The following is a 14,929-nucleotide window of genomic DNA, read 5'->3' on the forward strand; positions in this document are numbered from 1 at the left end:
AACCCAGGATCAACTTCAATGAAAATTCATTTTAGTGAAAAAATTCTTTTTATATTAGTGTAAGACTTCTCATAAAGATTTGCCATAGTGCAGTTGTTGATAGCAGTAAGCTCACTGAATAGTGTTTTGTCTTGTTTGCTGCTGTATAACCTTGCATAGTGCTCAATAAATAGTTACTGAATGCATAAGGTAGTAAGATGTCCTCCCAAAGTATTTATACAGCTCATTCCCATTCTTCATGCCTGGTAAATAGCCATATGAGCCACCTTTTTATTTTTACAGTGGATGATGGCTGTGTTTGCCTCTTCTGACTAAAATTTTGTGAGGTCCGTCGTTGTACGGCCAATAAATCATTCTAATAGTATACGGTGTCTTTCGTAGTTATTCCTTCTGTTCCAGTTTCATTGCCACTGCCCTACTTTTGGACTTTATTACCTTTTGCTTTGACTATACTAACAGCATCCTGACTGGTTTTCCTGCTTCCAGTCTCTTTGTTGCCATTGCTTTCTACCCACTCCTGCCAGTTAAATCTTTTAAAGCCCAGCTCTGATCGTGACTTTCATGTTCACATCTTGTCAGTAGTTTCCCCATCACATGTTGAGTAAAATCCAGTCTATGACATGGCCATGATGTAACCCCATCTTAGATTTATCTCTTAATCATTATCCCAAATGCATTACCATTGGCTAGACTGCAGTATCTTTTTATTCATGCTACTTTCCATTAGAAAGCCTTTCTTTCCGTATCTGTACAATTTCTACCTATCCTTCAAGGCCCAGCTATGGTGCTCTCTCTACTGTAAAGCCTTCCCTACCTCCCCAGTGAGAGTTAGTCTCTCTTTTTTATATGTTTATTTTATATTTTATCATGATATCTAAAACAAGAAGACAGAGCATTGCCTAGGAATGTACCTGTAGGGCAGTTCAGATTTTTCCCAGCTCTGTGCACGTCCATCAGTGATCAGGAAAGCACCTCAAGTATTGATTTGGGGATTAGAAATTAATTTTAGTGAGCAGGTAAACTTACCAATATGAAATCCCTGAATAATGGGGATCAACTTTGTACTAGTCTTATCTGTAATTGGACCATTCCTCATCTCCTCATATCTGGGTATATACTTCTCCAGTTGGAAATCTGGCATTTGTCTCGAATTTTACCATCTCCAAAACAGTTCATGATTCCTTGCTTTCTCCTGGTCTTCCCCATTTCTGTAAATGGTAAATGACTGCCACCCATTCAGTTATTCAAGCCAAAAATCTAAGAATCATTCTTGATTCTTCCCTTTTCCTCACTTCCTTATATCTTCCCTACCTCATATCTAATCTGTGAGCAAATACCATCCATTTTATCTCCAAGATGTATATTCAGTCTGACTATTCTCATTCTATTGTCTGGCACCTTAGCTCATTTCTGTAGCAATAGCTTCTGCTGCCTCCAGTCCTAAAGCCAACACTTGTCTAAAATCAACACTTCAGTAGCTTTTGCATTTAAAATCTCAATTTCTCTCTTATGTGGCCTAGCACCTGCGTTTCTCTCTAAGCTGATTTTGAGTTAATTTCCTCTCATTTTTACCTCCAGCTATAGTGATGTTTTTTCAGTTCCTCAAATTCGTTCACAACCCAGTGCCTTTACATGAACTATTATTAACACTTCTGGAATAATCTTTTCCCCACTGTTCTAATCAGCTTGTAGATCTCACCTGAAAACTTCTTCCTAGAAAATCGTTTTCTGATTGCCCTATTTGACATAGGCATCCCATTCTATTTTCTGTCTCAGCTTTTGGTATGTGGGGTTTTTTTATTGTAAGTATCACACTTTGTAAATTATTTACTTATCCATTAACTTTTTTGGGGTCCTCTGCCTCCACTAGGGGAAAGCCTCGCTGGCCTTGAAATGCAGTGGCAAACAGTACCCAGCACACGTAAGAGCCTTTGGTAATTACATGTTAAACTCAATTCTGAACAGAATAACTATAATGATATCTCACGGTTTAATTGGATAGTTTATTTGGCTAAATAAATTTATCTTTTAAGATACTCCAACAGAATTACATCTTTTATTCTTTTTTTTTTTTTAAAGATTTTATTTATTTATTTGACAGAGAAAGACAGCCAGTGAGAGAGGGAACACAAGCGGGGGGAGTGGGAGAGGAAGAAGGGCTCATAGTGGAGGAGCCTGATGTGGGGCTCGATCCCATAACGCTGGGATCCCGCCCTGAGCTGAAGGCAGACGCTTAACCGCTGTGCCACCCAGGCGCCCCTACATCTTTTATTCTTAAGTAGTGGTTTTGCTGTATCATCTCTGGTATTAATAAAGGTAAATTATATCACTTGCCACCTACATATAGGATTTTCTTTTTACCTCTAAATCACTAGTCCCCTTAGTTTTAAGTAAAATAAGTAAATATTGAAAATAAGTAAATGAAAGAATAATCATTCGATGAAAAAATCCCAAGTCATAGTTAAAACAAATATTCCCAATTGTACAGAAAAGGAATTTTGAGATTCATAAAGATTAATTAACTTATTCAAGGTCATAGAGCAAAGGAGTTCCAAAGGCGCAACAGTATCCTAATTTTTAGTCTACAAACTCCACTGTCATTTCCTCTGTACCTCTCTGGTTTCCATAGCATGTTCAGGGATGTTACATTGCATTCAGAGAACAAATCCCATTTTCTCAGTGAGTTACAGCTCTCTGTATTTCTTTTTAAAATTTACTTGTAGAATCAGAAGTTCGTACTGAAAATTGTAATGACTTTTACCAAAGCTCCAGAATTTTGGCTCCATTTGTTTGGACAGGACTTTTTCATCTTGTCATTTTATCCTGCCAGAGGCCTAGTAGAGAGGACCTTTAATAGTTCTGCTTATCTTAGATACTGAGAGCAGCAATAAATAAACCCTCTGAACACTTGGGGTTTCTTTTGCATTTGGGCATTACTGATTAATGCACTACTTCTCCAGTTCATGACAGCTTTGACAGTATTTTTAAATTATTATTCTTCAGGCAAAATCAAGAGCTCTAAGTGGGGAATTGGTGTCATTTGACCAGTTTTAGAGTTTACTTTTTTCTCTCCAGCGATGCTAGTAGTGTTCACACAGTTGCACTGAATGCCAGTATTCCAGAGGGCGTCCAGCAGGGCCCGAGAAAGTACATGGCTGTCTATCTGCTGTTTCATATGTGGTTCTTATCTCAGTACCCATCAGAGGTAAAACCTTGGAAACCAATACTGTATTGAGTTCTTCAGAAATCCTCTCAGCATAGTTTGGCCATGTGACAGGTGTGGAGTGTCACCTGTCTATCCTGTGGAAGTTGCTCTGAGCATCCCTGATGCAGTCAGCAAGTAGATCGTTTGGAATCCCTGAAAAGAGTTGAGTCTTTGGCTAGCTGCTTAGAAGGCAACAGGGATCTTTCCCACTAACGGAAGTATCTCAGGGTGTTCAGCCATATTTTGCAAATTTGAATTATAGGTCAAATTTGTAAGATTGTTCTCTCAGTTATTAAGAGTTTAAAATTGGAGTTGAATTTAAAAATAATTTGGTAAATTACTATGACTGAAGCTGTAGTTTATGGCATATTTAGTTTATGTAATTGATATATTCACATTTGGCAGAAAAAAGACACACAGTTTGTGCTTTCAAATAAATGACAAGGAATTTTTCTATCATGAAATTGTATCAGAACTCTTCAAACCAAAACTGAGGCAAGGTCTTGTTCATTAGATAAGTTGATGTGTATAAAGCATCTAGCAAGGTGCTTGGCACATGGCAAATACTAGGAAATTATTAGTTCTTATCAGGCTATCTTATAGTTTAATCTATCAGCTAAAGATGATGCACCTTGAATTTCTATAACATCTTGCCTTTTATCTTCTTTATGAAGGGCGTAATATATATACTTAAGCCTCCTGTATGTTCAGTATAACTTTGAGCTAAGAAAATTGAAACTCCAGTGAAGTAGTAACTTGTCCAGGGTGGCACACATTTGAGAATTCAACCCTGGTTTCAGCTTGCCTTCAGAACCCACACTGTTTGCCTTTAAGGGGTAGGGTTGGAGGGGTAGGGAGAAGGAGGTAGAGTATACCTTTTGTCTTGTATTTTAATATGTGATGTTGTCTCTTCCTTTGCTAGTTTCTAAGCTTTTTGAAAACAGGGATCGTGCCTCACTTGTCTTTGTTTCAAGGTTTTAGGGGTTCTACATATTACTTTACTATGTTCGCTTACTGGATGTTGAGTGAATGAACATAAGTGAATGTGATATAATTTTCTTTCTTAGAAAATGGTGAAACTATAAGCAGTTGTTTGTTTGTTTATTTGTTTGTTTTGAAGAAAGATAATATTAGGGGCGCCTGGGTGGCTCAGTCGTTAAGCGTCAGCCCGGAGTCCTGGGATCTGGCCCCACATCAGTCCTGGGATCCTCCACTGGGAGCCTGCTTCTTCCTCTCCCACTCCCCCTGCCTGTGTTCCCTCTCGCTGGCTGTCTCTCTCTCTCTGTCAAGTAAATTAATTAATTAAAAAATGAATAAATAAAAAAATGAAAGAAAGAAAGATAATACTACATTGCTGTGTCTAGAGCAAGCCTGGACTATTTCTGGTCTCTGAAAGGATATATTTACTTATCATTTGTATTCTGTTAACTTCCCGAAAGAATTTGTGTCTGGAGCACTGAGCACATGTACTGTTTGTTGGCCCTCTTGACCACCAGGACTTAACATTTATTTTGAGCTTACTAGTTGAAAAGTGACCTGGATGCTAGAACATGGGGTTGGGGATTTGAGCCATCATAGCCATGTTCTCTCCTTTGTCGTTTTAAAAAGAAACTGTGTAAGACAAGAACATATATATATTTTTTTATATTACAGTTGATGAAATCAAGAGTTAAGTCAAGGAAAATGCTTATAATCACAAGGAGTAAATACAGAAGTTGAGTCTTGAGCCCAGTTTTGTCCAGCTCCAAAGCCCATGGTCTTTTCATATTCCTTTTTTTTTTTTTTTTTTTTTTTTTTTGGTAGTTGGTTGACTGCCCTTCTAGTTTTTAAACTTAAGGCGTTTCCAAGTAATTTGAAGTCATGGTTTTTATATTTTATGTCTAGAAATAAAATTTACATAGCTAATTGAAAATGGGATTCTAAGTGGTTTCATTTTAGAAGTCAAATGTTAAACCTTATATATGCGTATCTTAGATGTAGGTTCTTTTGCAATTTTGAATCAGTTTAACAAATATGTACAGGCTGCTCAAATGGAGTATATGTCTGTTATTAAGCATATCTTCTTATCTGAACTTCAAAACTCCTGGAGGGCAAATTCCTTTCATTTGTCCTTGTTCCTGAGGTCCCTAGCCCAGTGCCTGGTACTGAAGTACTTCATAAATGTTTATGGAATTGTATGGAATTAATAATTTGAACGTTGACTAACATGAAGAATTTTATTTCCTTTAAATCAAGCGTATTAAATAAGAGACCCTACTCCCCTATGTGTCCCCCTTCTGCATTTTATTTTCTTGATTGTCAGCTAGGTATTTTTGTTCTGGTTTATCACCACCCCTCCCAACACACACACACAATGTTCTTTCACGAATGAGTTTTTAAAAGCATCTGGCATAGGAGTTGAGGAATATATGATAATAAGGCAGACATAGTGATGCCTACAAGGAGTTTATCCATATAAGAAATGATGATGTCAGTCTTCTGTTACTGGTTGATTTTCATCAGATTTGGAGGATGTTCTTGTCTAATTTAAATATAGATTGTATACTGTATATGAAATTAATCTTGGTTGGCTCTGGAAGGAACCCTCAGAGTGTTCTAGAAAATTTTATACTAGGATACAGTAAGAGGCCCATGTAATTGCTAATCTGTGGAAACACACCGTGTATATTAAGGCTTCGTGATGAGAGAAGATAATACTTTCATGTAAAACCCAAATTGGCAGTCAGGTTGTATTTAAAGTGTTGGTTTGCAGTTAGTTACTTTTCATGTGAGCAGATCTACATAATACGCTTCCATTTCTGGATTTGCTGGTTTAAAAACGGTGAACGATTTTCCAGGATGAGGCCTTCTTGACCAGCTAGTGGCAGAGGAAGAGGACAGATTAGTGTTGCTGGTGGGTAGAAGAGGCACAGCCACCATGATGTATCCTTTTCTCCTGCCGCCCAAGAGCTCTTTGACTTTATTCTTAGGAAAGGAGGCTTACTGTTTCATGTTATCAGGCATTTTGGGGGAGTTGTTGCTGACTTATGGACTCCCGGTAGTAGTGAGAGCTATATAAAGCCCCAGAGTTAGTGAAGCATTGGGAAATCTGCATAGTCCAAAGGAACAGCTACAGTTACAGCCATTGCTTAAGTTTATGTTGCAAAGAAGGAAGTAAAATTGGCACAGGTTGGCGGTGTGGGACCACCTCTAGCTTGGTGGTCATTTCAGAATCTGTGAAATGGAAACTGAATGTTCCCTTTTAAGTCACTAATAGAGGACTTCACACTTCCTAGCTGATCAAGAGGAAAGATTGTTTCATCTTTCACTTGGGAGGCTGTATCAACAGTATTTGCAGTTGGTCTCAAAGGAGTTGCGTTGAACTTTTTAGTCATTTTTTAACCACTTGATTTCTCGCCTTTTAGCAGTTAATAAATTAAAATGACTCACTGTAGTCATTTACATGAGTAAAATGGAAGTGCTGTATAAATGACGATGATAGAAAGTTTGCTGAGTTAAGTGAAGTCTTTAGAAATATAAGTCTGTGAGCTGCCAGTTAGAGGTGGGAAACTGGAATTGGAGCTGCAAGATCACTCAGGTGGCGAAAGGCTTGTATAGAAAGGTAGAGCTGACCACAGGAAATCAGAAAAAGTTTAGCTAAAGAGGATAGTATGAACTAAGAATAGCATATGAGAATTGACAAGTAGATGATGGTGATATTAGAAAGTAGAATTAAGCAGTTTTATATTCCTGTCGTGGTTATGGCTCTAAATCAAATTCCTTTCAGGGTTTTCTTACCTTTTTCTGTGTAGCACCCCCCTCCACCCCCAAACACACACATATACATACACAGGAAGGCGGATTAGAGGAAGCAGCAGGAAAGTGACAAAACAGCACCAGAGAAAGAAAACCAAGTGAAGACTGAGGAGACCTGGTTTTGGCATCTGACTTCAACAAGTTGCTTAAGAGCCAGCAGATTGGGATTAATTGGGAATTTCATCCGCTAAAAGATTGCTTTTGTTTTGGTTTTTCTGCCATAAATCTTTGGGAAGCCTACAAAATGGGTTTTAGAATATTAATGGTCTCTTTCCCTAACTGTATATCTCTGATAATTTTGAACAAACTCAGAGAAAGTCACGTTATAGAAACTTGAACATTCATATTGTCTTCTTGAGTATGGCTCTGCTATAGTGAGGAATCTGGTGGAAGTCTATTCTGCAAGAACTAGAAATAAGGCAACTGAAACTAGTGTATTGATTTACTAACTCAATTGTGTTGGAATACGAGGAGAATAGGCAAGTGAAAAGAAGTAGTAGGATCTATAAAGAAGAGGTTAGCATACAGATACCTGGACCCCATTCTTCAAACTCCTGAATCTTAAATACATTTCTGGTGATAGAGCTCAGAAATGTTTTTTTGGGAGGGTGGGGTTTAACCCCCAAAATGAGTGATTCCAATTAAAAGCCAGATTCGGAATTCACAGACTTAATTTTATTCACGAGCACCGCTAAGAGCGATCTTTTTATTTTAGGAGTGTGAAAGCTGAGGTAGCCTTTCTAAGCTGCAGCAGCGGATTGGTAAATTTCTTAACCCCAGAACAGTAGAGCCATTAGAGAATAGAATTACAAGGGACATTAGAGATAATCTAATACAGAAGCCAACAAACTGGTCCACGGACCAAATCTGGTCCTCTTCCTGTGTTTTGTAAATAAAGCTTTACTGGAACAGCCAGACTCATTAATTTATTCATCTATGTCTGCTTTTGTACTACAGTAGCAGAGTTTTGTAGTTGCAGCAGAGACGATATGGCCCACAAAGCCTAAAATATTTCCTGTCCCTTTACTGACAAAGTGTGCCAACTTTTGAGTAGATCAGATCTGTCATTTTATATATGTAGAAATAAGACTCAAAGATAATGAATGAAACATTTGGAGATTATACAGCTAATTGGTAGTTAGAATGCAAATGCAGTTTAGTTCCCTTTTTTCCTGCTTTCAGTCCATTATTTTTTGTTGGGGCAACTGATATGTGGGTAAGATCAGAAAATATATTTGTGGTACCCGGTTTTGTTTATAGGTTCATTATATTATGAAACACAGTGACTATGAATAGTCGTCCAGGTCTTAGATAATAACATGGCTGTACAGGGGGTAGAATTTGATTGTAGTATATTCTGTTTCCTGAGTATAAATCTTTGGTTTGACCTGTCGAGTAGTTTGACAACAAGATTCTTTTTTGTTGCCTGTGCAGCCAAATGGACGGACTGTTGAAGCAGCTGACGAGGAAGTGGCGCGAACTCCTCGAAGTGCTCCAGCAAAGCAGCCCTTAGAGACAGATAAGAAAAATGAAAAGGTAAGTTTGGGAACATACGAAATTACATGCAAAGCTCTTAATAAAGACAGTACCATATAAAAATGATGCTTTTCTGTTTCACAAAAGTGTACATATACTCCCCATTTAAGGACAACTGAAAATCTGAATTGTCATAGCAGATAGGTGATGCAGGTTTAAGTAAGTTGTTTTTTTACTTCTAAAAGGAAGGCTATATCACCAAGTATTTTAAACATGCTGTGGCATTATTAAGTATTCATTTTGCCAAAAGAATTTACTCATGACTTGAACATCATTTATATGAGTAAGGTTCCAGGTGTGTAACATCTCTCTTATTTGAAAACAGAATTGTGTTATCTTTGTTAATGTGCACTTCTGACATAAAAAGCTTACCAAAATTGTTCTGTAGCAACAAGTGTTGAAACAAATTTCTGTTCTGATGGAGATATAATTATCTTCTTATTAGCCAGTTTGACTTTAACAAAAGAGAATGTTCTATATTCAGGTCATTATTAAAAGGTTTGGATGTGGGGCGCCTGGGTGGCTCAGTCGTTAAGCGTCTGCCTTCGGCTCAGGGCGTGATCCCAGCGTTCTGGGATCAAGCCCCGCATCAGGCTCCTCCGCTATGAGCCTGCTTCTTCCTCTCCCACTCCCCCTGCTTGGTTCCCTCTCTCGCTGGCTGTCCCTATCTCTGTTAAATAAATAAATAAAATCTTTAAAAAAAAAAAAAAAAAAGAAGGTTTGGATGTGTACTCTTAAGTTTTCAAATAAGACAATCTATCATACCCCATAAATGGTACATTCCTGGGATTTTATTCATTTTTCAGTTTTCAATGTTAGAACTGACCCAGTTTTTATTTGACTCAGTTTAGTTTGTAAGTAGGCAAAATGTAAAAAACTGTTAACAGTGGGTTGTTCTGCTGTGGGAGAGAGACTTTTCACTTAAGTCCTTTTTTGTACATTAAATACTTGTGCCCTCCCCCCTTTTAAAATCCTACACATGCAAAACTCCTTTTCAAGACAGACAGACAAAACAAAAAATAACCAGAGGTAGGGAAGTGGTTTCTAGGAACCAGAATGCAACAGTTCCAGTCTTCCAGAATAGTAGTATGAAATGGTTGCTACAGTTTCTTAATGCTTGCAATTTCAAAACGTCTTTGAAGACCTGGCAAGATCAGTTCTCCCCCTATAACCCAATAAAATTGGTGTAGGGCCATGACAGCTGCAGGTGGGTTGGCTTAAAATGAAGGATAGTTGTGGGAAAAAGTTAAACTTATGCCTGATTTTGCCTTTGGCAGAAAAATAAGTAGTAAATGACTTGTATTAGCAATAAGGATATAATTTCAGGATTGTGAATTTATAGAATGAATAGTTGATATGTCTAATATGGATTTATACTTCTTCTGTCTGAAGTTTCCTTATTTCTGGGCTTTCTCTCTACTAGTGAGCATTTTATGCTTGTCCTTGCTTCCAGTTCCTGAATTATCCTGAAAAATTCATAGTTGGAATAATCGATGAACTACCATTCATTTCCGATTGATGAATCATACATAGATTGGGTGTATGAAGATGTAAAACTACAGTTTAGAGTTTATAATCATTCTGAAATTTCTGATAGAAATAATGATAATAACTGACATTTGTTAAGTATCTGTAGTATAGCAGGCACTGTGCAAGGTGAGGTCTGTGTATATATATGAATATATTTACATGTATCTAGTAGAGACAAGTTACTGAGTACTTACTGGGTGTACTTTTAAGACTTTATAGAATATTTATACGTTACTTTATGCTCACAAGAGCACTGAGGAGGTGGTATTATACCTGTCTTACCAATAAGAAACCTGAGGCATAAGTTATCAAAGCTACCAAAAGTAGTCAGTCCTATCCCAGACCCATCTGACTTCAAAGTCTGTGCTTTTTACTGCTTTGTATGATTTCTGATCCTTTCATAAACTCTGCAAGGCAGACAGTAAGAACCCCATTGTACAGGTAAGGGCCGTGAGGCACAGAGGGATTTTGCAGTTTCCCTCATTTCATAGTTTCTGAAGTAGGATTTGAATCCAGCTCATTCTGGTGCCAAAGCCCGTGCACTTGATGGTACTGCCTCCTTTCAGTTGCTGTTGCTTTTTCAGGACAAAGCTTTTGCCTTTGGTTTGCTGCCTATTTGATTTGACTTTTTGCATAGTAGTAGATGCTGCGACTCATGGCTAGTGTCTCTTTTTGCTATCTGCATCTTGAATTTCTGCTTTCGAACTTGGTTCAGTTCAGGAGACCTCATTTCAGTTAATTTCTTATTCTCTTGCACTGCGCATGTTTTTGTGTGTTTTAAATGTGTTTTTAAAGACTTTTTATTACTTTTTTTGTAAAGATGCTTATCGTAGATCTACTTATAAACCTTAATACACATTATATTTGTTTTCCTCTCAGAGCCACATCTTGGGCACTTTGAGAAGTACGGTTTGCCTATGGAATAATTGCACTCTAAGCTGTGATATTGAATACCTTGCCCTGTCACTTGAATAAACCTCACAGAGAAAACCATATATGACAAGAGTTCTAGATCTTGGGTCTATAAAGCAAGTTAAATTACCATGGTTTTCTAGGTCTTTATTTAGCTGTGAAGGTCAGTGCTTCCTTGATACTGGTCTCTAGTAGATTCCGCATAGGACCATTAGCTAGGCTGAATGCATCGTGCTATTAGATGCTGAAGGGACTAAGAAGGATGGAAGATGTACTTAACCCTCAGAGAGACTGCAGTCTAGTTAAGGAAATGCAAGCACAAGAGAAGAGGTCAGGTAACAAGGCTTTGAGTGCCAGATAATCAAAGGAGTAAGATTATCCTATTTGGGTGGCCAGAAAAGATTGACTTAATAAGACTCTTAAGGATGGGGATAGTATTTCAGTAACTAGAAGTGAGGAGGCCAGTTCTGGCAGGTGAGAGAAACAAATGAACACAATCAGACATTATTCAGCTGAAGCAAAAGAACATATTCAGACATACTCAACGGAAAGCCCTAGACAAGTTTGGTCAGGGTGGGGTGGGGGTATGATAAAAATTAATATGTTCAGCTGGCAGCAACATTTATGAAAACAAATCAGGCTTGCATCAATGATAATGAGTGTCTGAATTAAGACAGAAGTGTAAGGATCATTAGTAAGAGAAACAATAGGAATAAAAATGTGAAATTTGGTCACCGTCAGGTTGTTCATGATGAAGTCAGTGGTATCCTACTGAAATACTAATATTACTCATTATAAGTATTAATAACCTCTTACATTTTTATGATGCTACAATAATACAAATATTTTCACATCTCTTAACCCTGATGAATAATTCGTGGTTGGGGAAGGAGGGGAGTATAATCATTTTTTCAAATCCAGCTCATTAAAAAGAGTTAAGTGGATTGCCCAACATCACATAGCTAGTAAATAATGATCCCTCAATTTTGTGCGGGCAATATTTCTCTAAGTGTGGTTTGTGGACCCCTGGGAAGGAGTCTCAGGGACCTTTTGTTGGGTCCTGGAAGACAAAACTGTTTTAATAACAACAGAGACATTATTTGCCTTTTTTACTGTGTTGGTATTTGCATTAATGGTACAAAAGCAATAGCAGGTCAAACTGCTGACCTCCCTAGCACAAATCATGACGGTGACACCCAACTACTAGGTGACACCAAACTACTAGCGGCTGCATTCTTTATTGCAGTCCACTCACAATTAAAAAGAAAAAGAATGCCAGTTTCACTTGAGTGTCCTTAAGCTGTAAAAATGATCATTATTAGTTTTATTAAATCTTAACCTTTGAACACATGCTTTTTAATTATTTCGTATGATGAAATGGGAAGTATACATACAGTGTGCTGTGTAGTGAAGAACAGTGATTGTCTTGAGGAAAAACACCTGTACAGTTGAATTACAGTCCAAACTAGCCACTTATTTCATGTTGCTCCATTTTAACTTGAAAGAAGAGCTGATAGATAGGCCATGGTTACTTAGACTTGAGTATTTGCAGACATTTTCTCAAAAACAATCAAGATGATCCTGTCACTTCAAGGAAAACAACATTTAGTATTTATTGCAAATGATACAATGATTTGTTTCCAAGTGAAAATTAGAAATTTAGAAAATTTGTATCTGCCACCATGAGCTTGACAGCATCCCAGTGCTTAAAGAATTTCTGATGAGATTAGTTGTGATATTAACAAATGTGACTTTTAAAAATATACAGTGGAATATTTTAACATGTTAGAAGATGTGTGTAACTCACTGAACCAGTATTTTCCAAAATCAGGCAAGTATAAAAGATCCATTCAAAGTTCAAGATAGATCAATAGCGTATGGGAGAGTTCATCGATACAGATTTCATGTTGCAACAGTTTTTAAGAAACTACCACTTGACATGTTTTGGTGTAATATTTTTTCCTTCCTCTGCTTAAAACTCTTCATGACTTCCCATTGCTCTTACTCCACAGTCTTGAACATAACCTAAAGGCCCTGCCTGTGACTCAAGTCTCTCTTCCTACCCCTGACCCTCCCTAAGCCCACACACACTGGTTTTCTGCCTTTCTTTTTTGTTAAACAGCTTCATTTTGAGGTACACCGTAAAATTTATTTTTTTAAAGTGTATGATTTCAGTGTATCTGCAGAGTTGTACAGTTCTCACCATAGTGTAGTTTTTGAACATTTTCCTCCTCCCAAAAAGAAGTCTTGTGCGCATTACCAGTCATGCCCCATTTTTCCCTTTTCCCCTTAGCCCCAGCCTCTGTCAACCACTAATCTTTGGTGTAATGTCAAAGAATAATGCAATTATCCGAAAGAACTATTAAGACAGTCCTCCTTTTTCCAGTTACATACCTATGTGTATGTAGCCAGATTTTCTTCATATGCTTCAAATAGTATATCACACAGTAAAATTAAATGCAAAAGCAGGTATGCAGGCTGTCTTTTATGAAGCCAGACGCAAAAGATATTTGCAAAATGTAAAGCATACCACTGTTCTCACTAAAATGTTTTTTGTTGTTGTGGAAAATACAGTTGCTTATATAGGTGTAATTATACAATATGTAATTAGTCTTATTGTTTTGAAATAAATTAATATATATCTAAATATCTTAGTTTTAATTTATAATATGGTAGATATCAGCAGGCATGACCCATGTAAACAAAGGCTCTTTGACATGCTCAGTCTGTTTTAAGAGTATCCTAGATCCAAGAAATTTGAGAACCACTACTCTACGAGTAATCAATATTTAGAAGAGCAAAGACAAACTTATTCCAAGGCATCATAGATTTTAGAGAAGTGTAAGGTATAGCAGCTCTTAGCAAAACAGAGACCACCTGCATGCCCAGTGAGCTTACATACATTTGTATTTTACCTTCCATAATACATCTTAGAAACTGATTTAAAACCAGGGATTTGCAAACCATGACCTATTTGCCATGTCTGGCTCTCTGCCTATTTTTGAAAGTTCGTTGGAATAATGCAGCCGTACTTACTTATTTATTGTCTGTGGCTGCCTTTGTACTCCCGATAGCAAAGTTGAGTGGTTGCAACAGAGGCCTTATAGTCTGCAAAGCCTAAAATATTTACTGTCTGACTTTTTTTTGCTGAAACCCTGTAGACTTTTAGATTCATTAAAATGTTTCATTATCTGGAATGCTTTGAATCTGATTGCGTAGGTCTTGGACTCTTGACCTTTCGGGCTCGTTGGGCCACAAAATCTATAGCTTCGTGAGTCTTGGGTTCCCATCCAAGGAATTAGTTTTCAGTACCCCCTTTCAGGTAAACATTATTTTCTATAAAAGAGGGAATATCATACCAGAGAAACCTCATTTCTGCTTCTAGAATTTTCTGTCTAAACTCTGACAACTAGCAAAAATGAGACTAGAACCAGGACTTCCACCCTAGCCCATCAGTTTTCCATGATGCCATAGTTGTATGAAACAATAGGGGATCGAAATATAGGGAAATAATGAATTTGGTTTTAAACATACTAAGATTGAGGTAAAAATGGCGTCTCCGAGTAGAATTAATTTATTAGGCTATTGGAAATATGAGAACCATATCTGGGAAAGAGTTCGGGGCTAGATAAAAAGATTTCTTAAGAAAGGTTTCTTGTAATTTTTTTTTAAGATTCTGGGTTGATAGCCGTGCTACTTATGTGGTATACCATAATTCCTGAGCTCACACTTAAACATTTAAATAATTTGGGGCGCCTGGGTGGCACAGCGGTTAAGGGTCTGCCTTCAGCTCAGGGCGTGATCCCGGCGTTCTGGGATCGAGCCCCACATCAGGCTCCTCCGCTATGAGCCTGCTTCTTCCTCTCCCACTCTCCCTGCTTGTGTTCCCTCTCTCGCTGGCTGTCTCTCTCTCTGTCGAATAAATAAATAAAATCTTTAAAAAAAAAAAAA

The 14,929-nt window shown here is 37.5% G+C and overlaps 1 protein-coding gene across 6 annotated transcripts in view; it reads left to right on the forward strand.

Annotated features, from left to right (window-relative positions):
• Positions 1 to 14,929, forward strand: part of MTDH (metadherin) — a 55,572-nt gene that overhangs the window by 4,667 nt on the left and 35,976 nt on the right. For all 6 annotated transcript variants that reach the window (XM_040625701.1, XM_040625705.1, XM_040625700.1 and 3 more), the window contains exon 2: positions 8,435 to 8,536. In XM_040625701.1, coding sequence (XP_040481635.1) covers positions 8,435 to 8,536 — 102 coding nt within the window. The remainder of the gene's footprint in view (positions 1 to 8,434; positions 8,537 to 14,929) is intronic.

Source organism: Ursus maritimus, unplaced genomic scaffold (assembly GCF_017311325.1).
Source record: "Ursus maritimus isolate PB19 unplaced genomic scaffold, ASM1731132v1 scaffold_9, whole genome shotgun sequence".
Classification (NCBI taxonomy): Eukaryota; Metazoa; Chordata; class Mammalia; order Carnivora; family Ursidae; genus Ursus; species Ursus maritimus.